This window comes from Oncorhynchus kisutch, linkage group LG19 (genome assembly GCF_002021735.2).
Source record: "Oncorhynchus kisutch isolate 150728-3 linkage group LG19, Okis_V2, whole genome shotgun sequence".
Taxonomy (NCBI): domain Eukaryota; kingdom Metazoa; phylum Chordata; class Actinopteri; order Salmoniformes; family Salmonidae; genus Oncorhynchus; species Oncorhynchus kisutch.
This window is the reverse complement of record NC_034192.2, coordinates 59,108,748-59,136,457: the sequence shown is the minus strand read 5'-3', so window position 1 is coordinate 59,136,457 and position 27,710 is coordinate 59,108,748. Positions and strand designations below refer to the sequence as shown.

The following is a 27,710-nucleotide window of genomic DNA, read 5'->3' as shown; positions in this document are numbered from 1 at the left end:
ATAGCTTCCACATACAACCCCCCCTGGATAGCTTCCACATACAACCCCCCCTGGATGGCTTCCACACACAACACCCCCCAACCCCCCCTGGATAGCTTCCACATACAACCCCCCCTGGATAGCTTCCACATACAACCCCCCCTGGATGGCTTCCACACACAACAACACCCCCCAACCCCCCCGGATGGCTAGATACATGTACTGGCTGGCACTATGGTCTGCATATCAGAGCACAATGAAACTGGCATCTAATGTGGAGGAATCAGTAGGTGTCTACATTGTGTTGCATGATTACATCATTCACGTTGAAAAGCACAGCAATGTAGAGGAATGACACACAGATGACAAGCCACTACTGGACAGTTCAACTAACAAGCAGGCCTTCTGGCATGATCAGTCATGACCACAATATGAATGAAGAGGACTTACAATCTATCCTTCTAGTCCTGCTAGCTTTACATTGGGTGTTTCATAGTGTCTCTAGCAATGTAGTCTAACTCTATATAGTTAGAATATTTGGAAATCAACTTAGAACTCCATTTCAGTCATCCTTGTGGTGCATCTACCAAAAACCCAGATGTTACTGACCCACGTCTTCCTGATGCCCCCACCCCCCCAGAAACCCAGATGTTACTGACCCACGTCTTCCTGGTGCTCCCACCCCCCCAGAAACCCAGATGTTACTGACCCATGTCTTCCTGGTGCCCCCACCCCCCCAGAAACCCAGATGTTACTGACCCAAGTCTTCCTGGTGCCCCCCCCCCGCCCAGAAACCCAGATGTTACTGACCCAAGTCTTCCTGGTTTTCAAAATGTCCCATCTCACATATTACTTCTACCATGTAACATCGGTTGTTTCATTCACAGTGAAGAATTGACATTCAATAACTGACTATTGGCTGTTTCACACAGGTCTGTGTTCCTAATCCAATGAATTACATAATTAATATGCAATTCTTCTTCATTCTGTGAGAAACTCGATAAATAGACAGTGGTAAAGCAGACTAGCCAATCAGCTGCAGACTCCTGCTGAGCACAGCGTTATCTTTGGAATGTGTTGGACTTTGAGTATACAATTGGCACTTCAGTAACGTTTACTGGTACAAAATGGTTACACAAGTATTCTGCAGTAAGAGATCCTTAGAGTTTATACAGCACATTCTTTAAATGATACAATATATATTTCTTAATTTGAGAAAACAAAATTTATGTGGGAAACATACGGATAACAAACAAACATCCTCAACAACATTCCTTCATTTTCTAAGGAAAATATATGACAATGTACAAATAAGTACTGTGGTAATTGTTTTTGTTTCTAAATAAGACTAATATAAATACTCTCGTTACAAAATGGGTGGTTTGAGCCCTGAATGCTGATTGGTTGAAAGCCATGGTATATCAGACCGTATACCACGGGTATGACAAAACATGTATTTTTACTGCTCTAATTACATTGGTAACCAGTTTATAATGGCAATAAGGCACCTCATGGGTTTGTGATATATGGCCAATATATCAAGGCTAAGGGCTGTGTCCAGGCACTCCACATTGCGTTGTGTCTAAGAACAGCCCTTAGCCGTGGTATATTGGCCTTATACCACACCTCCTCGGGCCTCATTGCTTAATTATACAATCATAATATACAACAGTATATTTAATACACTTCTGCTGCCTCAGAAGGACTTTGTTTTTTTTGTCACATTAAGTACACTAACATGGGGCACCATTTTAGGGTGTCTTTGGATAAATGTCAAAAGATTGTCTCTGCAAACCTTCATATTATAAAGCACATAGAAAAAGATTGCAGTGCAGTCTTCCTAATGACACCTGCATCGTCTTGCAGCTGAAGCTCTTAACACCCTGGACAAAGAGTCAGAGCTCCTATAAAAACCCCAGTGTAAGACCCCATCCTCTGAGGGTACAAGTGGCCATTGACAAAAGACCCAGGGCAGCGGTAGAGTGAACATGAAGCCCCCCCCCCAGGCATCCATTGGAGTGCGCGCTGTCAGTCAGACGGTGTGGGGCAAAATAAAGGCTTTTTCAAGTCAAAAGATGTCACCCTGGGGGCACCTGTGTTGATGGATGGGGCAATTACCTTAAGTTAGCTTAGCATAGCCTAGTCAAGCATAAAATGGCTAAACCAAGCTTAAATTAGCATAGACTAGCGTAGCTTAGCATAACCTAGCCTCAGACAAACTCCTCCTCGCAGAGGGCCTCCCCCACCAGCAATGAGTGTTTGTCGGGTTCGCTGAGGGCCATGCTGTTCAGGGAGTGCTTTGATTGGAGGGAGTTGATGGAGGCGCGGCTGAAGTTAACGACGCGGTCCAATAGGCTCAGCTTGGGGGAGGAACGGCGCAGCTCGCCCATGCCGATGTGTACACTGACGTCTGATAGGCTTGCAGCATCTCTCTTCTGACTGCCCAGACGAGACTCCAGCAGCTCAGCGCTGGGCTTAGTGTAGCTACAAACAGAGAGAGAAGAGAGTTAGTGTAGCTACAAACAGAGAGAGAGAGAGAAGAGAGTTAGTGTAGCTACAAACAGAGAGAGAGAGAGAGAAGAGAGTTAGTGTAGCTACAAACAGAGAGAGAGAGAAGAGAGTTAGTGTAGCTACAAACAGAGAGAGAGAGAAGAGAGTTAGTGTGGCTACAAACAAACAGAGAGAGAAGAGAGTTAGTGTAGCTACAAACAAACAGAGAGAGAAGAGAGTTAGTGTAGCTACAAACAAACAGAGAGAGAAGAGAGTTAGTGTAGCTACAAACAAACAGAGAGAGAAGAGAGTTAGTGTAGCTACAAACAGAGAGAGAAGAGAGTTAGTGTATCTACAAACAAACAGAGAGGGAAGAGAGTTAGTGTAGCTACAAACAAACAGAGAGAGAAGAGAGTTAGTGTAGCTACAAACAGAGAGGGAAGAGAGTTAGTGTAGCTACAAACAGAGAGAGAAGAGAGTTAGTGTAGCTACAAACAGAGAGAGAAGAGAGTTAGTGTAGCTACAAACAGAGAGAGAAGCGAGTTAGTGTAGCTACAAACAGAGAGAGAAGAGAGTTAGTGTAGCTACAAACAGAGAGGGAAGAGAGTTAGTGTATCTACAAACAAACAGAGAGAGAAGAGAGTTAGTGTATCTACAAACAAACAGAGAGAGAAGAGAGTTAGTGTAGCTACAAACAAACAGAGAGAGAAGAGAGTTAGTGTATCTACAAACAAACAGAGAGAGAAGAGAGTTAGTGTATCTACAAACAAACAGAGAGAAGAGAGTTAGTGTATCTACAAACAAACAGAGAGAGAAGAGAGTTAGTGTATCTACAAACAGAGAGAGAGAGAAGAGAGTTAGTGTATCTACAAACAAACAGAGAGAGAAGAGAGTGTATCTACAAACAAACAGAGAGAGAAGAGAGTTAGTGTAGCTACAAACAAACAGAGAGAGAAGAGAGTTAGTGTATCTACAAACAAACAGAGAGAGAAGAGAGTTAGTGTATCTACAAACAAACAGAGAGAGAAGAGAGTTAGTGTATCTACAAACAAACAGAGAGAGAAGAGAGTTAGTGTAGCTACAAACAGAGAGGGAAGAGAGTTAGTGTAGCTACAAACAGAGAGAGAAGAGAGTTAGTGTAGCTACAAACAGAGAGAAGAGAGTTAGTGTAGCTACAAACAAACAGAGAGAGAAGAGAGTTAGTGTAGCTACAAACAGAGAGGGAAGAGTTAGTGTAGCTACAAACAGAGAGAGAAGAGAGTTAGTGTATCTACAAACAAACAGAGAGAGAAGAGAGTTAGTGTAGCTACAAACAGAGAGAGAAGAGAGTTAGTGTATCTACAAACAGAGAGAGAAGAGAGTTAGTGTAGCTACAAACAGAGAGAGAAGAGAGTTAGTGTATCTACAAACAAACAGAGAGAGAAGAGAGTTAGTGTAGCTACAAACAGAGAGAGAAGAGAGTTAGTGTATCTACAAACAGTGAGGGAAGAGAGTTAGTGTATCTACAAACAGAGAGAGAAGAGAGTTAGTGTAGCTACAAACAGAGAGGGAGAGCGAGAGAGCGAGAAGAGTTAGTGTAGCTACAAATAGAGAGAGAGAAGAGAGTTAGATATAGAAACAATAAGGCACTACAAATAGTTCAGTGCTGGATTTAGAGTAACTAAGGTGCTGAGAAGAGCTAACACACACACAAATACCACAGCTTGATGGGAAACTGGCACCTGGTCTGCTAACTCACCATTTGAGTAGTAGAGAGGACAGCACCACAGAGACAGAGGAGAGGGCCATGGCAGCAGAACCCATCCACGGCTGGAGAACCAGACCAACAGGCATGAACACCCCAGCAGCGATTGGGATCCCCACCAGGTTATAGACCAGAGCAAACACAAAGTTGATCCTGATTCTCTTTACGGTCTTCTTGGACAGGTCAATACTCCCCACTACATCCAGCAGGTCATTCTGTGGACAGTGGAGAGAGAACATGAAGACACGGGGGAGAGAGGAAAACGTAGTATTCAAGACAGACTGAGCTTTACCATGACAATAAAATTGCACAATTCTTCAAAAATGAATTTGAGGCCAACAGATTAATATGCAGAGACAAACAGACAGATTAACATGTGGAGAAGAACAGACAGATTAACTTCTTATGGCTGGGGGCAGTATTGAGTAGCTTGGATGAATAAGGTGCCCAGAGTAAACTGCCTGCTACTCAGGCCCAGAAGCTATGATATGCATATTATTAGTCGATTTTGATAGAAACACTCTGTTGTTTCTAAATCTGTTTGAATGATGTCTGTGAGTATAACAGAACTCATATGGCAGGCAAAAACCTGAGAAAAAATCCAACCAGGAAGTGGGAAATCTGAGGTTTGTAGGTTAAGTCTTTGCCTATCCAAGATAGTGTAAATTTGGTCCGATTGCATTTCCTAAGGCTTCCACTAGATGTCAACAGTCTTTAGAACCTTGTTTCAGGCTTCTACTGTGAAGGAGGAGAGAATAAGAGCTGATTGAGTAAGAGGTCTGGCAGAATGTCATGAGCTCAGTCAGGCGTGCGCCCGTGAGAGTTAGCTGCGTTCCACTGCATTTCTAAAGACAAAAGGAATTCTCCGGTTGAAACATTATTGAAGATTTATGTTAAAAACATCCTAAAGATTGATTATATACATCGTTTGACATGTTTCTACGAACTGTAATGGAATTTTTTTTGCTTTTCGTCTGGCCTGCGCGTCGTGAATTTGGATTTGTGAACTAAAGGCGCGAATAAAAAGGAGGTATTTGGACATAAATTATGGACTTTATCTAACAAAACAAACATTTATTGTGGAACTAGGATTCCTGGGAGTGCATTCCGATGAAGATCAAAGGTAAGGGAATATTTATAATGCTATTTCTGACTTCTGTTGACTCCACAACATGGCGGATATCTGTATGGCTTGTTTTTGTGTCTGAGCGCTGTACTCAGATTATAGCATGGTGCACTTTAAAAAAAATCTGACACAGCAGTTGCATTAAGGAGAAGTTTATCTAAAGTTCCATGCATAACACTTGTATCTTTTATCAATGTTTATTATGAGTATTTCTGTAAATTGATGTGGCTCTGCAAAATCACTGGATGTTTTGGAAGCAGAACGTAACGTGCCAATGTAAACTGAGATTTTTGGATATAAATATGAACTTTATCGAACAAAACATACATGTATTGTGTAACATGAAGTCCTATGAGTGTCATCTCATGAAGATCATCAAAGGTTAGTGATTCATTTTCTCTATTTGTGCTTTTGTGACTCCTCTCTTTGGCTGGAAAAATGGCTGTGTTTTTCTGTGAGTTGGTGGTCACCTAACATAATCGTTTGTGGTGCTTTCGCCGTAAAGCCTATTTGAAATCGGACACTGTGGTGGGATTAACAACAAGATTACCTTTAAAACGGTATCAGATACATGTATGTTTGAGGAATTTAAAATTCTGAGATTTCTGTTGTTTGAATTTGGCGCCCTGCACTTTCACTGGCTGTTGTCATATCGATCCCGTAATTAACATGTAGAGACGATCAGACAGCCAGACAGATTAACATGTAGAGACAGCCAGACAGATTAACATGTAGAGACAGCCAGACAGATTAACATGTAGACGGCCAGACAGATTAACATGTAGAGACAGCCAGACAGATTAACATGTAGACGAACAGACAGATTAACAGCCATCCACACAGCTCTCTGCTCCTCACCCTGATCAGCACCACGTCAGCTGCCTCTATGGCCACGTCGGTGCCAGTTCCTATGGCGATGCCAACGTCTGCCATGGCCAGAGCGGGCGAGTCGTTGACCCCGTCACCCACCATGGCCACCCTCTTCCCTGCCTGCTGCAGCTGCTCTACCTTGGCCACCTTGTGGGACGGCAGCACCTCCGCAAACACCTTCCTGATGCCCACCTGGAGGGGACAGAGAGACAGCTAAATGACAGTTCACAACCTACAATAAAACTACATTTACATTTGGGTTGTTTATCAGATGCTGTTTTCCAGAGTGACATGGTTCAGTACATTCATAAACCTGTTCCGGTTCAGTGCATTCATAAACCTGTTCCGGCTCAGTGCATTCATAAACCTGTTCCGGTTCAGTGCATTCATAAACCTGTTCCGGTTCAGTGCATTCATAAACCTGTTCCGGTTCAGTGCATTCATAAACCTGTTCCGGTTCAGTGCATTCATAAACATTAGATTTGCATGTAGTATTCTATGTCGTCTCCTGAACGGTTTCAATAACCTATGAGAGGAAGATGAAATGGATCCCGTGACCTCTGAACCCCACCACCCAGTCCTGTCCAGTCCCCTACCTGAGCAGCGATGGCCCGTGCCGTCTTGCTGTTGTCTCCAGTCATCAGAATCACCTCCAGCCCCATGGCCTGCAGCGTGTGTACCGCCAACTCTGCCTCAGGCTTCACTGTGTCTGCTATGGCTATCATGGCACATAGAAGACCTACAGAGAGACAGAGAGAGAGAGAGACACAGAGACAGAGAGACAGAGAGCGAGACGGGGAGAGACAGAGAGAGACGGAGAGAGAGAGAGAGACGGGGAGAGAGAGAGTGGTTATATACTCAGCAACACAATGGATTAAAGGTTGGAAACTTCTCCTCAGTAACTCACTGTCGACTGCCACCAGTACAGCAGTGCGTCCTCTGCGTTCATGTTCATTCATGGTCTCGTCAACATCAGGTCTGATCTGCAGTCCGTTCCTCCTCATCCACTCCCTGTTCCCTATCAACACCACGTAGGATGCTGTCTGCACCAGGTCTATAGAAGAACACACAGAGAGGTTACTGGCTCTCTATCAACACCACGTAGGATGCTGTCTGCACCAGGTCTATAGAAGAACACACAGAGAGGTTACTGGCTCTCTATCAACACCACGTAGGATGCTGTCTGCACCAGGTCTATAGAAGAAGACACAGAGGTTACTGGCTCCCTATCAACACCAGGGCTATAGAAGAAGACACAGAGAGGTTACTGGCTCTCTATCAACACCAGGGCTATAGAAGAAGACACAGAGAGGTTACTGGCTCCCTATCAACACCAGGGCTATAGAAGAAGACACAGAGAGGTTACTGGCTCCCTATCAACACCAGGGCTATAGAAGAAGACACAGAGAGGTTACTGGCTCCCTATCAACACCACGTAGGATGCTGTCTGCACCAGGTCTATAGAAGAAGACACAGAGAGGTTACTGGCTCTCTATCAACACCAGGGCTATAGAAGAAGACACAGAGAGGTTACTGGCTCCCTATCAACACCACGTAGGATGCTGTCTGCACCAGGTCTATAGAAGAAGACAGAGAGGTTACTGGCTCTCTATCAACACCACGTAGGATGCTGTCTGCACCAGGTCTATAGAAGAAGACACAGAGAGGTTACTGGCTCTCTATCAACACCACGTAGGATGCTGTCTGCACCAGGTCTATAGAAGAAGACACAGAGAGGTTACTGGCTCTCTATCAACACCACGTAGGATGCTGTCTGCACCAGGTCTATAGAAGAACACACAGAGAGGTTACTGGCTCTCTATCAACACCACGTAGGATGCTGTCTGAACCAGGGCTATAGAAGAAGACACAGAGAGGTTACTGGCTCTCTATCAACACCACGTAGGATGCTGTCTGCACCAGGTCTATAGAAGAACACACAGAGAGGTTACTGGCTCTCTATCAACACCACGTAGGATGCTGTCTGAACCAGGGCTATAGAAGAAGACACAGAGAGGTTACTGGCTCTCTATCAACACCACGTAGGATGCTGTCTGCACCAGGTCTATAGAGGAACACAGAGAGGAATAGGGGTGAGAATAGAATATATCCTAGATTGGAGACAGAATGTATAGCATGCATTTAAATGGATGCAGTGGAAACAGGGGAATAGTCAGGCCTAATGGTGAATAATAATTGACAATAAGGGCTAATTTAAGATTATATTTTCCATTCGGCTTTAAAACAATTGAAAATAGCTGTCCTATTTTGCACTACAAATCCCAGTACGCACTGAGAGGCTGCGGGTCCATGATGAGAGGGTGTGATCCTGGCCGGGTTCTGGAGTCACTGATCTGGACCAGAACACTGTTTCCCTGGTTGTTGTCTTCACTGTCACTGTCCTCTTGATGTTGTCTCAGCAGGGTCTCTGTGTTACTGACCTAACACACACACACACACACACAGGTTTAGTTATTACACAGCCGTCACGGTCCTCTCCTGATGGTCTCTGTGTTACTGACCTAACACACACAGGTTTAGTTATTACACAGCCGTCACTGTCCTCTCCTGATGGTCTCTGTGTTACTGACCTAACACACACACACACAGGTTTAGTTATTACACAGCCGTCACTGTCCTCTGACGGTCTCTGTGTTACTGAGCTAACACACACACACCACGCCACGTCACCGTCTCTGTGTTACTGACCTGGCATCGTATTCCACAGCCTGGCACAGCCTGGAAGTCAGTACACGCACCAAGGGACTCGGTCCCCAGCTCCTAACACAGAGAGACAGATTAGTACACTTCATCTGGATCCACAATGACAGACAGGCACTTGGAATGATCCACTCACGAGGACTCACAACCAGTCTCCTACCTGTCAGCTGTAGGACTCACCCCTGTTTACAGTACTTGGTAACAGACTCACCCCTGTTTACAGTACTTGGTAACAGACTCACCTGTTTACAGTACTTGGTAATGGCAGCTCCCAGCGGGTGTTCGCTGTTGTTCTCTGCAGTCCCTACGATGGCCAGCAGACGGGAGCGAGGCATCCTGTTCCCCTCCACTACAATCTTCACCTGGATGACTTTAGGAGCTCCGTAGGTGATGGTACCGGTCTTATCAAACACCACTGTCTGGATCTGGAAAATATACCGTTTTTTTTGGAATGAGTGAGGAATAAGGGAAGCGACAGTATCGCGATCCTCCGACAATTTAATAACATACAGTCACAAACAATCAGATTCTGACTACAAACATGAGGCATAACATATCAAACCTAATGATTGTTTTACTATCAATATGATATTATTAGTGATGGACTACGGTCTGATTGGTAGTGTCTTCTCCCCTCACCTTGTGTGCCATCTCTAGTGGTTCCCCTCCCTTGATGAGGATACCGTTCTGAGCACCCACCCCCGTGCCCACCATCACAGCTGTCGGGGTTGCCAGGCCCAGAGAGCAGGGGCAGGCGATACACAGCACCGTGATGGAGGCCTGGAAGGCAAACCTGATCACAGCTTCTGCCTTGGAGATGCTCTTATCATAGCCCTGTAGAGGGAGACAGACGTTAGATTGGAGGTGCTCTTATCATAGCCCTGTAGAGGGAGACAGACGTTAGATTGGAGATGCTCTTATCATAGCCCTGTAGAGGGAGACAGAGACGTTAGATTAGAGATGCTCTTATCATAGCCCTGTAGAGGGAGACGGAGATGCTCTTATCATAGCCCTGTAGAGGGAGACGGAGATGCTCTTATCATAGCCCTGTAGAGGGAGACGGAGATGCTCTTATCATAGCCCTGTAGAGGGAGACGGAGATGCTCTTATCATAGCCCTGTAGAGGGAGACCGAGACGTTAGATTGGAGATGCTCTTATCATAGCCCTGTAGAGGGAGACCGAGACGTTAGATTGGAGATGCTCTTATCGTAGCCCTGTAGAGGGAGACGGAGATGCTCTTATCATAGCCCTGTAGAGGGAGACGGAGATGCTCTTATCATAGCCCTGTAGAGGGAGATGGAGATGCTCTTATCATAGCCCTGTAGAGGGAGATGGAGATGCTCTTATCATAGCCCTGTAGAGGGAGACAGGCGTTAGATTGGAGATGCTCTTAGCATAGCCCTATAGAGGGAGACGGAGATGCTCTTATCATAGCCCTGTAGAGGGAGCCAGTGAAACAGGGGAACAGTCTGGTTTACATTTCAATAGTCTAATGTTGATTTCCTCTCCTTGATCAGCCTCCACTGTTTAAACAGGAAGTAGACAGGTGACAGTAGACTGGGGCTTCCCCATACTGCTCTCACAAAGAGACAGGACTTATATGAAAATTATGTAAATACCTGATTTAAAAAGGAATGATTTAGCTAAATACACCCTCTGTAAAGGCTACACAGATATCAGTATAGTAAAGGTTTTACACAGATATCAGTATAGTAAAGGCTACACAGATATCAGTATAGTAAAGGTTTTACACAGATATCAGTATAGTAAAGGATTTACACAGATATCTGTATAGTAATGGCTACTCACAGGGAAGTATTTCTCCACCAGTGGAAAGTCGACAAAGCCAATGAGGATCCAGGCGAACAGAGTGAGGAGAGAGACCCCAACGATGAACGGGACAAAGTAGCCACTGATCTTATCTGCAAACTGCTGGATGGGAGCCTGCAGGGGAGGTCATAAAGGTCAGAGGTCATAAAGGTAAAAAGGTTCAAGCATAGGTCAGAGGTCACAGAGGTGAAGCTCTTCTAGCTCAGAACAACTGAAAAATTCATTCTGAGACAAATCCTCCATGTGTTGCCCAAGGTCAGTTCTGTCAAAATTAAATATTGACAAATATATCAAATATCCCTTATATCCAACTCAAAGTCCAGGAAACAGAAGATCGTTTTACACAAAAATGAACATATTACCACCACCACCACCAGCCTCACCTTAGATGTCTGAGCCTCCTCCACTAGTTTAACTATCTGAGACAGGGTTGTGTCCAGGCCCACGTGTGTAGCACTGACGAGCAGAGAGCCGTTCTGGTTGATAGAGCCAGCTATCACTGAGCTGCCTGGCTTCTTAGTCACCGGCATGGCCTCGCCTGGGACACAAAACGCACATCAGAGACGATTAGCTTTGAGATGTATCTTCTGCAGTATCCTCAGAGTTGATCTTCCCACTGTAACCCACCTGTGATGAGGGACTCGTCAGCCATGCTGTGTCCCTCGATGACCCTCCCATCAACGGGGAACTTCCCTCCAGGAACCACCCTGACCACGTCCCCTCTCTGGACCAGCTCTACATCTACCTGCTCCTCACTGACACGGACAGAGAGAAAGGCGTGTAGTCGGATGTAGAATGCACTGGTTCTATGTCATGTCTCAAAAGAGTTTGCTGTTCAATGTTGGCCTGGGGTCAGTTCTGATTAAACATCGAAATGAAACTTTAAAAACACTAGTGTCAAATATCTTACAGCCTACCTTATCCAATTCCTAATCTCAGGGCCAGAAACGGTTTTGGTTATGACCAGAAACACCCAGGCTATCCAATTCCTAATCTCAGGGCCAGAAACGGTTTTGGTTATGACCAGAAACACCCAGGCTATCCAATTCCTAATCTCAGGGCCAGAAACGGTTTTGGTTATGACCAGAAACACCCAGGCTATCCAATTCCTAATCTCAGGGCCAGAAACGGTTTTGGTTATGACCAGAAACACCCAGGCTATCCAATTCCAGGTCTAGAAACAGGAGCTCTTTAGGGAAGTACCTGAGTACAGACATGTCCGTGTTGAGCGTGACCACCGTGGCCTCGCTGGCCTGGAGAGACATCAGCTTGGATAGAGCCTCTGACGTCTTACTCTGGAGGAGGGAGACAGAGCAGGTCAGGAGTATATGGTTGTGTTAGCTACAGAGCAGGTCAGGAGTATATGGTTGTGTTAGCTACAGAGCAGGTCAGGAGTATATGGTTGTGTTAGCTACAGAGCAGGTCAGGAGTATATGGTTGTGTTGGCCGTCATTGTAAATAAGAATTTGTTCTTAATTGACTTGCCTAGTTAAATAAAAGGTTAAATAAAAGAGATATAGGTTCAGTACCTTGGCAATCTGCTCCAGCCAGCGCCCCAGGGAGATGAAGACAAAGAGCATGGGGGGCGTGTCAAAGAAGGTGATGGGGTTGACCTTTGCCCTCTCTATCATGGCGACCATGAGGATGACCACGGAGTAGGTGAAGGCTATGGAGGTGGCCAGCACGATGAGCACGTCCATGTTGGCTGTTTTGTGTTTCAGGGCCTTGTAGGCTTGGGTGTAGAAGTATCGTCCGCCAATAAACTACAGACAAGAAAGTTACATCTTAAAATCAGGAAAAATATTCATTTCAGGTTTGATTAGGAAATGACTTCCACACTTGAGTCACAAATTGTGATTTATTTAATTAAGTATTGTGTTACTTAGAAAGATACACGAGATTACCAAAAGTATGTGGACACCTGCTAGTCGAATATTTCATTCCAAAATCATGGGTATTAATATGGAGTTGGTCCTCCCCTTTGCTGCTATAACAGCCTCCACTCTTCTGGGAAGGATTTACTATAGATGTTGGAACATCGTGGCAGTGACTTGCTTCCATTCAGCCACAAGAGCATTAGTGAGGTTGGGCACTGACGTTGGGCGATTAGGCCTGGCTCGCAGTCTGCTTTCCAATTCATTCCAAAGGTGTTCGATGGGGTTGAGGTCAGGGCTCTGTGAAGGCCATTCAAGTTCTTCCACACCGATCTCAACAAACCATTTCTGTAAGGACCTCGCTTTGTGCACTGGGGCATTGTCATGCTGAAACAGGACAGGGTCTTCCCCAAACTGTTGCCACAAAGTTGGAAGCACAGAATTGTCTAGAATGTCATTGTATGCTGTAGCATTAAGATTTCCCTTCACTGGAACTAAGGGGCCTAGCCTGAAACATGAAAAACAGACGAGGAGGGAGGGAGGGAGGGGGCTATACGCCCCAAGTGACTGTTCCCTCCCTCCCCATCTATCCCTCCCTCCATCTATCCCTCCCACTCCCTCCATCTATCCCTCCCCATCTATCCCTCCCACTCCCTCCATCTATCCCCCCCCCATCTATCCCTCCCACTCCCTCCATCTATCCCTCCCAATCCCTCCATCTATCCCTCCCCATCTATCCCTCCCCATCTATCCCTCCCCATCTATCCCTCCCCATCTATCCCTCCCCATCTATCCCTCCCCATCTATCCCTCCCCATCTATCCCTCCCCATCTATCCCTCCCTCTTTTTCTCCTACCTGTACAGGGACACAGAAGAGGAATGAGATCAGGTTCATGATGGAGAGGCCTGGAAGCAGCTGTCTCTCCAGGAACATGGTGGAGTGGTAGTGTTCCCGGTCCTGTGCGGTGGCGTTGTGCTGGTGAGACGTGCTGATCTGGTGATCTACTATGATCATGTAGGTCATCATTCCCATGACTGGGACGCAGAAGAACAGGCTGACCAGGAACGACTTCCTCCACCTGGGAGAAGAGAGAGAGAAAGAGAGGAGGTGGTACGGAGATGGAGACAGATGAGTAATCTCATCTACATAGCCAGTGAGGAAAAAAACCCAAGCAGCTGAACTACTGCCGCCCGTTATCCCACACCTCCCATTCCCTTCCATTACTGTGTGATCTCTCTGCTGTGGTCCAGGTGACTGCCGGTACGATCCCTCTTCACCAGAGATGCCTCGAAGCCCAGGTTCTGATAAACAGACAAAATGAATGAATAAAATGTAACCCTTTATTTTACTAGGTAAAGAAACTGATATCACATTGTCATGAAGGGCAGAGGAGAGGGGTTGGATGACCCAGTTGGGATGAACAAATTAATGAATGATTGAAAAATAAAATTAAAAAAAGAAGTACCTCTATGAGTTTGATGACGTCTCTCGGTCCCGTCACCTCCGGGTCGTACTTGATGTGGGCTTTGTTGGTTGCCAGGGCAACGGAGGCGTAGACGATACCGTTCTCTTTCATCAGGCTGGACTCTATTTTGTGAACGCAGGAGGCACAGGTCATTCCCCTGACCTGGAGAGAGGTGGAGAGGAGAGTGTACTGTTGAAAAGGGGACATCTAGCAGGGGTGTGGCACAGAGACAATCTGGGATTATTCAAGAGGGAACAGAGGCAGTGGAAATATCACTAGCCCCATAAAACATCATGATTGTGAGATTCATCCAAATCGCACCATTATGGTGTGGTGATGAGAATCAGAACACCAAATCGCACCATTTTGGTGTGGTGATGAGAATCAGCACACCAAATCACATCATTACGGTGTGGTGATGAGAATCAGAACACCATTATGGTGTGGTGATGAGAATCAGAACACCATTATGGTGTGGTGATGAGAATCAGAACACCATTATGGTGTGGCGATGAGAATCAGAACACCATTATGGTGTGGTGATGAGAATCAGAACACCAAATCACACCATTATGGTGTGGTGATGAGAATCAGAACACCAAATCGCACCATTTTGGTGTGGTGATGAGAATCAGAACACTCACCACAAGTTCCAGACTTCCATCAGAACCCTCATAGTTCTCCATGACAGAAGCAGTGAAGCCCAACTCTCTGACATACTCTGCTATCTTCAGAGGGTCCATCACCTCAGGGTTATAACGGACCTCAGCCTTACTAGCCATCAGGGCCACCAGCACAGAGTAGATACCTGCACAGAGGAACGCAGGACAATGTTAAGACTAATGCAACATAGCCATTTTAATCACTTTCCTATCGAACTGATACATGAGTTTGATGCTTAAGGGAGACAACAGTAAATATACAAGTGATTCATGCCTTTACTAAAGGCCTGGGGTTTCCTGACCAGGTAGAAGTCCACGGCCTTCATAACACCCTACACGTTCCTCACATGTTACTTAAAAACTGCCATCGTAAATCTTAAACTGACACCATTTATGACACTTTTCCGTACCAGATACGACAGCTAGCTTCTGTAAAGAACAGGCTCTATGTCAGTGTTCCTAATAGATCTACACTATAGTTCCCATCAGTAGTCAGTCCAGGGTTGTGTTAACTACCAAAGAAAATTGACTGAAACGGGGAGTAAATCGTTGCAAAAAAATAAAATAAAAATTGCATGCCCTAATGAACCTAATCTCCTCTCACCATGTTCATTCTTCAGGTTCCTCTCGATGTTGGCCACACAGGATGCACAGGTCATTCCACCAATCTGGATGAAGCATTTAGCGAGGGTGTTTGGGGCCCCCTTAACACACTGTGCAGCGCCCCTCTCTGGGTCGCTGTCCAGCTCCTTCTCCTTCTCCTTGACACGGGCGGGGGAAGGGGGCGAGGGGGGACTGATAACTGGGACGGTCAACAGGGAGTTGGTTTCTAAAAAAGGACAATGTAGCAACAATGAGTTTCCATTTCACGTCGGTTTCTCATTCTGCTTTCTATGGCTGTTCTTCAGCTACTGTTCTGGGAAGTTTACATGAGTTACAAAATAGACACAGATTCATTTGTTTTGCTTCACGGCACAGCCTTTAGGTTAGAGATATTATTAGGTGTAGGGTTGCACATGTCCAGAAACTTCCCCAAAGACAGAAATTCCTGTTGTATGATTCCCAGAATAAGGAGAGAGGGAATCCTCCCAACCAGGATCTCTGAAAAACCTGGGAACGTACTGCTGAATTTTGAAACCCTAGTTAGGAGGTTAAAATAATACGCCCATCAACTCACCAGGCAGGAAGGCATCAAATCCCATGTCCTCGATGGCCTCTCTGAGCTCCTCTGGTTGGGTGAGGAGAGGGTCGTACTCAAACGCCCCTCTGTGATTGGCCAGCGACACTTTGGCTGACCGCACCCCTTTCCTCTGAGAAAGCATCTCCTCGATGGACTGAACACAGAACCCACAGGTCATCCCCTCGATATGGATTAGGGCCGTGGCCGTCAGAGGCTGGCTGTAGCAGGGCTGGGTGGAGGAGAGGCCGGCCTGGGACGACGGTGGCGGTGTGGTGGATGTAGGGCGAACACCTCCAGAGGTAGAGCTCCAGGGTTGGGTTTTAAACGTCCCCGGTGGCAGGGACTCGATGGCTTGCTGTAGCCCAGACACAGTCACTCTCCCTGGGTCGTAGTGGATGGAGGCGCTCTCGCTCTCCAACAATACCTCTATGGAGGTCACCCCAGCCAGCTTGGAGATGTTATCCTGGATGTTTACCACACAGGAGCGGCAGTGCATGCCTGTCACCCTGAGGGTAGTCTGGGCCGAGTCTGTGGACACCTCAGAGTCCTCGGTGGAACATTCCACTGGCGGTGGGGGGGATAGGGCAGCGCTTAGCAACCGCTCCATCTCACTGACGGACAGCTGCAGGGGGCGGGGCTTGGACTTGGGTGTGGCTTTGAAGCCTGCCTTGGCGATCTGGGCTATGATGTCGTCGATAGTGATGAGGTACGGCAGGTAGAGAACAGTGGCCTCCTGGGAGTCTAGAACCACTGGGGGCGAACACACAAGGGAAACGTTCATAAATTATAATCTCCAGGAATCCAAAAGTATCACTGTGTCGAGGACAGAAAAACAGGAGATTGAGTTTTATTTTTTACAGATTATTCCTTACCCTGAAATCCAAGTTAATGTTAACTGAGAATACTAGACTATTACAACTTCCCATATTCATTCATCGCTATAGAATGCAAAGTCAGATACAGGACCAGTGCAGTAAATGTTATTTTCCTGTGTTACATATATTATATATATATATATATATATATATATATATATGTGTGTGTGTAACACAGGAAAATAAAATTGACTGCACATATTATTATTATTATTATATAATAATATATATATATATATATTATATATAATAATATAATATATATATATATATAACACACACACACACACAAATGAGATTGGAATAATACTGTGAAATTGTGAAAACAGCTGTTTGAAAAGAAGTTTTAGCTGGATGGAATTTTGGGCCTGCCTGATGACATCACCAGCTGGTAAATATATAAAAACACAACATGCAACAATTTCTAAGATTTTACTGAGTTACAGTTCACAGTCAATGTTTAAGTAAATTCATTAAGCCCTAATCTATGGACTCCACATGACTGGGCAGGGGCGCAGCCCTGGGTGGGCTTGGGCCCACCCACTTTGGAGGCTGGCCCAGCCAATCAGAATGAGTTCCCCCCCCCCCCAAAAAAGCTCTTTATTACAGACAGAAATACTCCTCAGCACCCCCTCAGATGATCCCGCAGATGAAGAAGCCGGATGTGGAAGTCCTGGGTTGTCATGGTTACACGTGGTCTGCGGTTGTGAGGCCGGTTGGCGTACTGACACATTCTGTAAATTGACAGTGGCGGCGGCTTATGAAATGAACACTAAATACCATGGCAACAGCTCTGGTGGACATTCCTGCAGTCAACATGCCAAATGCTGCTCCCTAAAAACATGAAACATGTGTGGCATTGTGTTTCTTTCATTTCAGCTCATGAAACATGTTGAGTTTATATTTTTGTTCAGTGTAGTTAATAGATCAATAAGAAAAGAGAGTTCAACATCTCTGCCAATAATTTCCATTTTCCCCTCCCAGACCACTGCCAGACAATCCAAGCAAAATTCTTGCTTGAGAAATTGCTCTTCGCTAAGAAGCTATTTTTGTTTCTTTTTGACCATTTTAATTGAAAACAAATCACAGTAAGGTACTTCATTGTTACCAAGAAATGATTTGATATTGAGATTAAAACAGCTGCATCGGACCTTTAGCAAGATCAGCACTACACTCGATCAGAACTCATTGATTCACGATCAAATGATAAATGGCCTTCATTGTAAAACCGGTGACTACTATGCAATACAAAGTAACAAAGTTACCTTTGATTTTCTCAACTCCTTTGAGCTTGCCAATCTTCCCTTCGATGGTGGTGGTGCAGGACAGACAGACCATGCCCTCGATCCGCATCTTCACCAGCTGAGGCTGTGAGGATGTGGCCGGGGCTGACACGGTGACTGTGGCTAAAACTGTGGCAGGAGCTGGGACTGAGACCAGAGTTTCCTCTGTTGGGCTATTGGATGTAGGGACCTCCAGGAGGGGGGCCAAGCTACTAACCACCTCCCCCAGCTGCACTACACTGATCAGGGCAGGGATGAAGGTAACGGACACCCCCCTTTGGTCCTTGTTCTCCTGGACCTCCAGGACCCCCTGGAGCTGAGCTAGCCTGGCCAGAGCCTCCTGTTGGGCTTCGGGGGTGAGAAGGGCTGGGATGGGGACCAGCTGGGTCTCCGTGAGCACCATGGAGGATGTGGTAGTGTCTGAGAGGATGGAGTCAAACCCCATGTCCTCCACGGCCTCAGCCAGGGACTCGGGGGTGTGATGGCTGTGGTCGAAGATGATGCTGGCATTCTTCAGCTCCAGAGACACCTACCAGAAAAAAATGGAATAACAGAATAACAGAATAATTAAAACACACTTTATCCTGAAATGAACAGAAGTGAGAGCTGATATACAGTAATGCAGTTTCTAAAACTAGGCTTTGAAATTAAAACAGAATTATACAGCTGTTATAAAATTATGCCATGGTGACATGCAGTCATTGACAGCATTAAAAAAAATTGTCATGTCATGGTTATTATGTAAATCAGCACAATTCTGAGATTCATGGCTGAAATCACACTGAGACGGTTACTAAAACCATACGAAACTACGATCAATAGGACATCAAATCTATTCCACATAAACAAGTAGTCTGAAGATGATCCTTGTGCAGCTTCAAGAGGAAGTCACCTGGAATGCATTTCAATTAACATCGACAGGATCGGTCCCCCTTCAGGACGGTTGAGCTAACGTGAGCTAACGTAGGCTAATGCGAGTAGCATGAGGTTGAGCTAACGTAGGCTAATGCGAGTAGCATGAGGTTGAGCTAACGTAGGCTAATGCGAGTAGCATGAGGTTGAGCTAACGTAGGCTAATGCGAGTAGCATGAGGTTGAGCTAACGTAGGCTAATGCGAGTAGCATGAGGTTGAGCTAACGTAGGCTAATGCGAGTAGCATGAGGTTGAGCTAACGTAGGCTAATGCGAGTAGCATGAGGTTGAGCTAACGTAGGCTAATGCGAGTAGCATGAGGTTGAGCTAACGTAGGCTAATGTGATTAGCATGAGGTTGAGCTAATGTAGGCTAATGCGAGTAGCATGAGGTTGAGCTAACGTAGGCTAATGCGAGTAGCATGAGGTTGAGCTAACGTAGGCTAATGCGAGTAGCATGAGGTTGAGCTAACGTAGGCTAATGCGAGTAGCATGAGGTTGTAAGTAACAAGAACATTTCCCAGGACATAGACATATCTGATATTGTCAGAAAGCTTACATTCTCATTAATCTAACTGCACTGTCCAATTTACAGTAGCTATTACAGTAAAAGAATACCATGCTACTGTTTGAGGAGAGAGAGCACAGTTATGAACGTGTATTAATTAACCAATTGGGCACCTTTGGTCAGTATTGATCTAAATTACACCTGGGCTGGAATAACACATTATGGCCTTTTTATCTGGCAATTCAAAAATGGTACAAAAAAAAACGTTTTTTTTTTTTGTCTGCATTATCTTTTACCAGATCTAATGTGTTATATTCTCCTACATTCATTTAACATTTCCACAAACTTTAAAGTGTTTCCTTTCAAATGGTACCAAGAATATGTATATCCTTGCTTCAGGTCCTGAGCTACAGGCAGTTAGATTTGGGTCATTTTAGGCAAAATTTGTTAAAAGTTAATTTGTGGAATGCGTTTGAGCCAATCAGTTGTGTTGTGGCAAGGTAGGGGTGGTATACAGAAGATAGCCCTATTTCATAAAAGACCCAAGTCCATATTATGGCAAGAACAGCTCAAATAAGCAAAAAGAAACAGACCATCATTACTTTAAGACATGAAGGTCAGTCAATCTGTAACATTTCAAGAAGTTTGAACGTTTCTTCAAGTGCACAAACCATCAAGCGCTATGATGGAACTGGCTCTCATGAGGACCGCCACACAGGAAAGGAAGACCCAGAGTTACCTCTGCTGCAGAGGATAAGTTCATCAGAGTTACCAGCCTCAGAAATTTCAGCCCAAATAAATGCTTCAGAGTTCAACATCAACTGTTCAGAGGAGACTGTGCGAATCAGGCCTTCATGGTCGAATTTCTGCAAAGACACCACTACTAAAGGACATCAATAATAAGAAAAGACTTGCTTGAGCCAGGAAACATGAACAATGGACATTAGACCGGTGGAAATCTGTCATTTGGTCTGATGAGTCCAAATGAGATTTTTGGTTCTAACTGCAAGAACTTGTGAGATGCAGAGTAAGTGAACCTCCACAATCACCTGACCTCAACCCAATTGAGGTGGTTTGGGATGAGTCGGACCGCAGAGTGAAGGAAAAGCAGCCAACAAGTGCTCAGCATATGTGGGAACTCCTTCAAGACTGTTGGAAAAGCATTCCAGGTGAAGCTGGTTGAGAGAATGCCAAGAGTGTGCAAAGCTGTCATCAAGGCAAACGGTGGCTACTTTGAAGAATATAAAATATATTTTTGATTTGTTTAACTACATGATTCCATGTGTGTTATTTCATAGTTTTGATGTCTTCACTATTCTACAATGTAGAAAATAGTCAAAAATAAAAATGAATAGTTGTGTTCCATCGTTTAATTGGTACTGTATATAAGGAGGAGTGCATTGGCCTCAGAAGCTTCCAGCATGTTCTAGTAGCAATACAAAGAACCCATATCTCTCTAACACACACACACACACACGGAAACTTGTGATTAACTGACGCCATCACATGACCACTCAGCCCTGACTGAAATGCAAGTTAAAAACACAGGAGGGAAGTGTGTGTACGTACCAGAGATTATCTATGTTTTCCTAAGTGTGTGTGTGTGTGTGTGTGTGTGTCAGGGAGAGCGAGAGTAAATGAGAGACTGTCCTTTCCTCATACAGTCTACTACTGTTTTTAACTTTGACAAGGGTCAAAAACTATCCTACAGGCCTACCGTCCACATTCAACAACAATGTATTCACTCCTCACTTAAAGAGGACATGTACTGTTTCTTACAACACACATTAACGTCCCCTGACCCTTTAAGGAACTGATGACATTGCCCATCCTCCGTCTGCTACCCGTTCAGCCGGTTATCGACCCACAATAACCAAATGACAGTCCTGTAAAGACCAGCTCTGTCAGGAACAACGCGATTACATTATATCCTCATTAACCTGTGCCTGAGGGGTAAACACACAGAGAAGGCCAGGCCACATTTACTGCCATCTAGGACATCATTCCAGCTGCTACACGGAATTAAGGATCACTGTTCATCTTCAATTAAGCTATATAAACAAGCCACTCCCTTAGGGGAGAGGAGGAGGCTGAGATGCATCACAAATCACACCATATTCCCTGATTCCTTGGTCAAAAGTAGTTGAGAATAGGGTGCAATTTGGGGTGCACCCTGGAAATCAGATGCAATGGGATATTTAGTTGTGTGAAATGAAATACAAATTATAGTTGGTAAGAGATAAAATAAGGAAATGTTTTTGCTGCTCTCTCAATTCTAGCAAGTTAGTTTCACATCTAGTTTTTAAAAATGTTCTGAAACAGGTTTTTGTTTTTTTTAAAGCAAACTCCGCTATTTTAAATCTCTGGAAATTGTGCAATGGTGTCAAGTCTATGGTGGAAATGCAGACTTGGCAGTTTGAAGACATTCTGTTTGAAAGGTGAAAGATTGATGAACACAAAGCTGTAAGGGTGAAAACATCCTTCAGGTCCTGTAAAATCAGTTGGATGTGTAGGTTATAATCTAACACATGTACATGTCACACAAAGGCCTATCCTATAAAGTTGTGATACACATTGGGCCAGTTTCCCAGATTGCGCCTAGTCCTGGACAATACATAAATAAACACAAATCATGCTCACTGGAGTCCAAGGACTAGGCTTAATCTGGATCCGGGAAATGTGTACCGGACCCACCTTGATGTGTACGACTCCAGGAAGACCCCCAATGCGCTGCTCAATAGACTGAACACAGGAAGTACAGGTCATCCCCTCCACACCCAGACAAACTGAGCTCAGCTTGACCTTTAGCGTCATTGTAAGTCCTTTGTCTGGGAACAAAACAAAAAAGGACATTAGCATGGTTTAACAAAGAAAACATTTTCACATTCCAAAAAAAGCAAACAAGAAAAGGTCATAAGCTAGACTATTCACGAGCGCATGACAAGGATCTCGTTTCCCACGGCAAGAGAGTAAACAGAAATGAAACAGGCCAGTAAATATTACATTGACGTCATACACAGCAAGATAAGGATTCGTCAATGGGCTGATGTGCAGTAGAACCTCTCAATAAATCACAAGGTCCAAAACTAAAATGTTCTATTACTTGCATGTCACTCAGAGACCCTTTCATAGTAGAGGTCGACCCAGAGACCCTTTCATAGTAGAGGTCGACCCAGAGACCCTTTCATAGTAGAGGTCGACCCAGAGACACTTTCATAGTAGAGGTCGACCCAGAGACCCTTTCATAGTAGAGGTCGACCCAGAGACCCTTTCATAGTAGAGGTCGACCCAGAGACACTTTCATAGTAGAGGTCGACCCAGAGACCCTTTCATAGTAGAGGTCGACCCAGAGACCCTTTCATAGTAGAGGTCGACCCAGAGACCCTTTCATAGTAGAGGTCGACCCAGAGACCCTTTCATAGTAGAGGTCGACCCAGAGACCCTTTCATAGTAGAGGTCGACCCAGAGACCCTTTCATAGTAGAGGTCGACCCAGAGACCCTTTCATAGTAGAGGTCGACCCAGAGACCCTTTCATAGTAGAGGTCGACCCAGAGACCCTTTCATAGTAGAGGTCGACCCAGAGACCCTTTCATAGTAGAGGTCGACCCAGAGACCCTTTCATAGTAGAGGTCGACCCAGAGACCCTTTCATAGTAGAGGTTGACCATTGAGCATTGAGCTGTTTATGACTTCAAGCCTATCAACTCCCGAGATGAGGCTGGTGTAACCGATGTGAAATGGCTAGCTAGTTAGCGGGGTGTGTGCTAATAGCGTTTCAAACGTCACTTGCTCTGAGACTTGGAGTACTAGTTCCCCTTGCTCTGCATGGGTAACGCTGCTTCGAGGGTGGCTGTTGTCAACGTGTTCCTGGTTCGAGCCCAGGTAGGGGCGAGGAGAGGGACGGAAGCTAAACTGGCAATACTAAAGTGCCTATAAGAACATAGTCAAAGGTGTATGAAATACAAATCGTATAGAGACAAATAGTTCTATAATTCCTATGATAACTACAACCTAAAACTTCTTACCTGGAAATATTGAAGACTCATGTTAAAAGGAACCACCAGCTTTCATATGTTCTCATGTTCTGAGCAAGGAACTTAAACGTTAGCTTTCTTACATAGCACATATTGTACTTTTACTTTCTTCTCCAACACTTTGTTTTTGCATTATTTAAACCTAATTGAACAGGTTTCATTATTCATTTGAGGCTAAATTGATTTTATTGATGTATTATATTAAGTTAAGATAAGTGTTCATTCAGTATTGTTGTAATTGTCATTATTACAAAAAAAATAATTCTTCAAATCGGCCGATTAAATCGGTATCCGCTTTTTTTGGTCCTCCAATAATCGGTATCGGCATTGAAAAATCATAATCGATCGACCTCTACTTCATACCCCTCCTTCCTACCTAACATCACACATATCTCCATCACACTCTGAAAAGCTGTAAGGAAAAACATAATGAACAAAAACATAAAAAAATCTACTTACCCATCAGCTTCACATACATACACATATATTTCTGAAAATAAATCTGCCCTACTGCTTCTTTGGATACTGTGTTAACTGACCTCCAGACGAGCTTCAATGCCATACAACTCTCCTTCCGTGGCCTCCAACTGCTCTTAAACACAAGTAAAACTAAATGCATGCTTTTCAATCGATCGCTGCCCGCACCTGCTCACCTGTCCAGCATAGAATACGTGGACATCTACAAATACCTGGGTGTCTGGTTAGACTGTAAACTCTCCTTCCAGACTCACATTAAGCATCTACAATCTAGAATTGGCTTCCTATATCACAACAAAGCCTCCTTCACTCATGCTGCCAAACATACCCTCGTAAAACTGACCATCCTACCCATCCTCGACTTCGGTGATGTCATCTATAAAATAGCCTCCAACACTCTACTCAACAAACTGGATGCAGTCTATCACAGTGCCATCCATTTTGTCACCAAAGCCCCATACACTACCCACCATTGCGACCTGTACGCTCTCGTTGGTTGGCCCTCGCTTCGTACTCGTCGCCAAACCCACTGGCTACAGGTTATCTACAAGTCTCTGCTAGGTAAAGCCCTGCCTTATCTTAGCTCACTGGTCACCATAGCAGCACCCACTCGTAGCATGCGCTCCTACAGATATATCTCACTGGTCACCCCCAAAGCCAATTCCTCCTTTGGTCGTCTTTCCTTACAGTTCTCTGCTCCCCATGACTGGAACGAATTGCAAAAATCACTGAAGCTGGAGACTCATATCTCCTTCATTAGCTTTAAGCACCAGCTGTCAGAGCAGCTTACAGATCACTGCACCTGTACATAGCCCATCTGTAAACAGCCCCTGTACATAGCCCATCTGTAAACAGCCCATCTATCTACCTACCTCATCCCCATACTGGTATTTATCTTGCTCCTTTGCACCCCAGTATCTCTACCTGCACATTCATCTTCTGCCGATCTACCATTCCAGTGTTTAATTGCTATATTGTAATTACTTCGCCACCATGGCCTATTTATTTCCTTAACTTACCTTATTTGCACTCACTGTATATAGACTTTTGTTTTCTTTTGTTCTACTGTATTATTGATTGTATGTTTTGTTCATTCCATGTGTAACTCTGTCGTTGTACGTGTCGAATTGATACGCTTTATCTTGGCCAGGTCGCAGTTGCAAATGAGAACTTGTTCTCAACTAGCCTACCTGGTTAAATAAAGGTGAAATAAATAAATAAATACAAAATTCCAAGCATAGTGGTGGCTGCATCATGTTGTGGGTGTTTGTAATCGTTAAGGATTCGGAAGTTTTTCAGGATACATTTTTTCTAACGAAATGGACCTAAGCACAAGTAAAATCCTAGAGGAAAACCTGGTTGTCTGCTTTCCACCAGATACGGGGAGATGAATTCACCTTTCAGCAGGACAATAACCTAAAACACATGGCCAAATCTACACTGGAGTTGTTTACAAAGAAGACCGTGAATGTTCCTAAGTGGCGAGTTACATTTGCCTTAAATCTACTTCAAAAATCGATGGCATGACCTGAAAATGGTTGTCTAGCAATGATCAACAACTAATTTGACAGAGCTTGAAGAATTTTGAAAATAATAAATGGGCAAATGTTGCACAATCCAGGTGTGGAAAGCTCTTAGAGACTTACCCAAAGATATTTAAGATTAGATATTTCTGTACTTCACCAAATGCGCAAAATTTTCTAAAAACCTGTTTTCACTTTGTCATGAGTGAGAAATGGTTGAGAAAAATATATATTTCATCCATGTTGAATTCAGGCTGCAACAACAAAATGTGGAATAATTCAAGGGGTATGAATGCTTTCTGAAGCCAATATAAATACTAGTGTTCGCTAAAAGCAGATACAAGGATCCTGTCTAGCTACCTACCCATCTCTTCTTCAAATGTATTGGAATGACAAAGGATGTTTGTAAATCCTTTCATGGGTAACCCCAAAGCCATAATAGATGATCATGAGTGACACAGATAGGACATGATGGTCACAGTAAGCAACATTTGGTCACAGTAAGCAACATTTTGGAGACCTCTAGGACTGTCAGGACTAGCTACATCGACCTCAGAAAACAAGTTACATCATAAGTTAGTTATAGGCACGGCATGAAAGTCCTTTGGTTAGCTTCGTGTCACATAGCTAAACGTATTTATTGGATGCGTACTAATAACATGTTATGCAATGGATAAATCATTGGATTAATAGCTAATGTAACTAGGACACCACAGCAAATGTTCCGTAACTTATTTTCGTACAATCTGTATTTTAAATCATAGCTATATTATATTAGCATAGCTAGCTAGCCCAATATTGGCCTAAAGGACAAAGGACCGTAACTAACTGAACGTTACATGTTCATTGTAAAAGGTGCATATCGGCTCCGGAAAACTGATAAATAGTCCATCTAACGTTAACGTCAATCGATTCTAAAAATGTAATTGAAAACAGAGCTAAATGCCTCTATTTTCATACCACATCAAAAATAATTACACAAATGCAAACTACACACTTACTGTGTATTGTTTTAACCGGTTTATTTTTCCGTCGGGGAGCTCAACTTTGTCCAATGACTCATGTATAATATTACTGTAATGGGGAGATTCGTGATCATCGGATAGCTTTTATATAAAAACAAAATGCGACTGCTTTCCGACCAAGCACCAACAAACTAGCTAACTGAACCCAGTTAGCTAATGTAAACGTTATCAAGATAAACAAGTTGAGATATTTACCTGTTTATCAAGAAGATAATCATGTAGTTAGCCAAGCAGGAGGGTGTTGACGTTGCAACAACAACAAAAAACGATATTCGGATGCTAAAGGGGAGAAACGTGGCTTGCTTGCTTGCAATCTCCTTTTATCGCCCAACAAGTGCTGTGCTACAGCTTGTAGCTAAAATAGAAGAATATTGGCATTACTTGTTTAGGTTGTCGATGTGTGGTTTTTCATGCTGACTTCACACGGTTCAAATTGCGGCGGATCTGCGCAGGAGAGATGAGTAGCTGAGGAGGTGACGTGGGCGGCGTGTGATGAACTTGGGCGGGTGCATCTAAATAGTCTAAAGCTGGTGTCCTCCGTTGGTTTCGTCTCCTTCCCTTCATTTGTAGCGGATCAGTGAATACCCTTTGCACAGTTCATATTTTGTAGCCTGTTGTTCAAAGCTGTACAAAGGCAAATTAAAATGTGTCGATTAGGTTAGAAATGTAGTTTTTCCTAGTCCGTTCTATTCTAACAAGTGTTAGTTTATGGTCCGAACAACCCAACCTGTAATGCAACTTGAGTAGGGGCCAAGGTTATTATTGCAGGCCTAGCAGTTAGACCACGAATGCAGGTTCAAACATAGGACTAACAATGGCATCGACTTGCAAACAAACAATAAAATAACGTGGTTTGCCTAATTATCCACTCAAAGTGTATGCCTCTCCTCAGCTTGCTCTCGCTGTGTAGGCAATTGAACGTTGTAATCCTTTATCCCTCACGGTGAACTGATGTCCTATCTTTATCCCTCACGGTGAACGGATGTCCTATCTTTATCCCTCACGGTGAACGGATGTCCTATCTTTATCCCTCACGGTGAACTGATGTCCTATCTTTATCCCTCACGGTGAACGGATGTCCTATCTTTATCCTTCACGGTGAACTGATGTCCTATCTTTATCCCTCACGGTG

General features: G+C 44.3%; 1 protein-coding gene across 2 annotated transcripts; it reads right to left on the bottom strand.

Annotated features, from left to right (window-relative positions):
- Positions 1-1,124: 1,124 nt before the first annotated feature.
- LOC109878331 (copper-transporting ATPase 1) lies at positions 1,125-27,117 on the bottom strand. Of its 2 annotated transcripts, none has more exons than XM_031797529.1 (23): positions 26,774-27,117; positions 22,214-22,347; positions 18,084-18,630; positions 15,941-16,693; positions 15,368-15,592; positions 14,746-14,909; positions 14,102-14,263; positions 13,861-13,937; positions 13,492-13,714; positions 12,291-12,524; positions 11,965-12,056; positions 11,389-11,516; positions 11,145-11,299; positions 10,741-10,875; positions 9,570-9,764; positions 9,173-9,355; positions 8,919-8,990; positions 8,503-8,650; positions 7,117-7,263; positions 6,806-6,948; positions 6,198-6,401; positions 4,208-4,428; positions 1,125-2,463 (listed from the first exon to the last, which is right to left on the bottom strand). In XM_031797529.1, exons 2-23 carry the CDS (start codon positions 22,331-22,333, stop codon positions 2,190-2,192), a joined length of 4,602 nt encoding a protein of 1,533 aa, XP_031653389.1. In that variant the 5' UTR covers positions 22,334-22,347; positions 26,774-27,117; the 3' UTR covers positions 1,125-2,189. The 2 variants fall into 2 exon arrangements, with proteins under 2 accessions (XP_031653389.1, XP_031653390.1); XM_031797530.1 differs by having other exon boundaries at positions 26,960-27,070.
- Positions 27,118-27,710: the final 593 nt, after the last annotated feature.

What these genes read in the sequence shown, in the direction of transcription:
- LOC109878331 (XM_031797529.1), bottom strand. Translation starts at nt 22,333, where the DNA reads ATGACGCTAAAGGTCAAGCTGAGCTCAGTTTGTCTGGGTGTGGAGGGG. An exon ending in ATTTGATGCCTTCCTGCCTG is followed by an intron (nt 15,593 to 15,940) that starts GTGAGTTGATGG and finishes GTCCTTTTTTAG; the next exon opens with AAACCAACTCCCTGTTGACC. An exon ending in CACGGGCCATCGCTGCTCAG is followed by an intron (nt 6,402 to 6,805) that starts GTAGGGGACTGG and finishes TGTCCCCTCCAG; the next exon opens with GTGGGCATCAGGAAGGTGTT.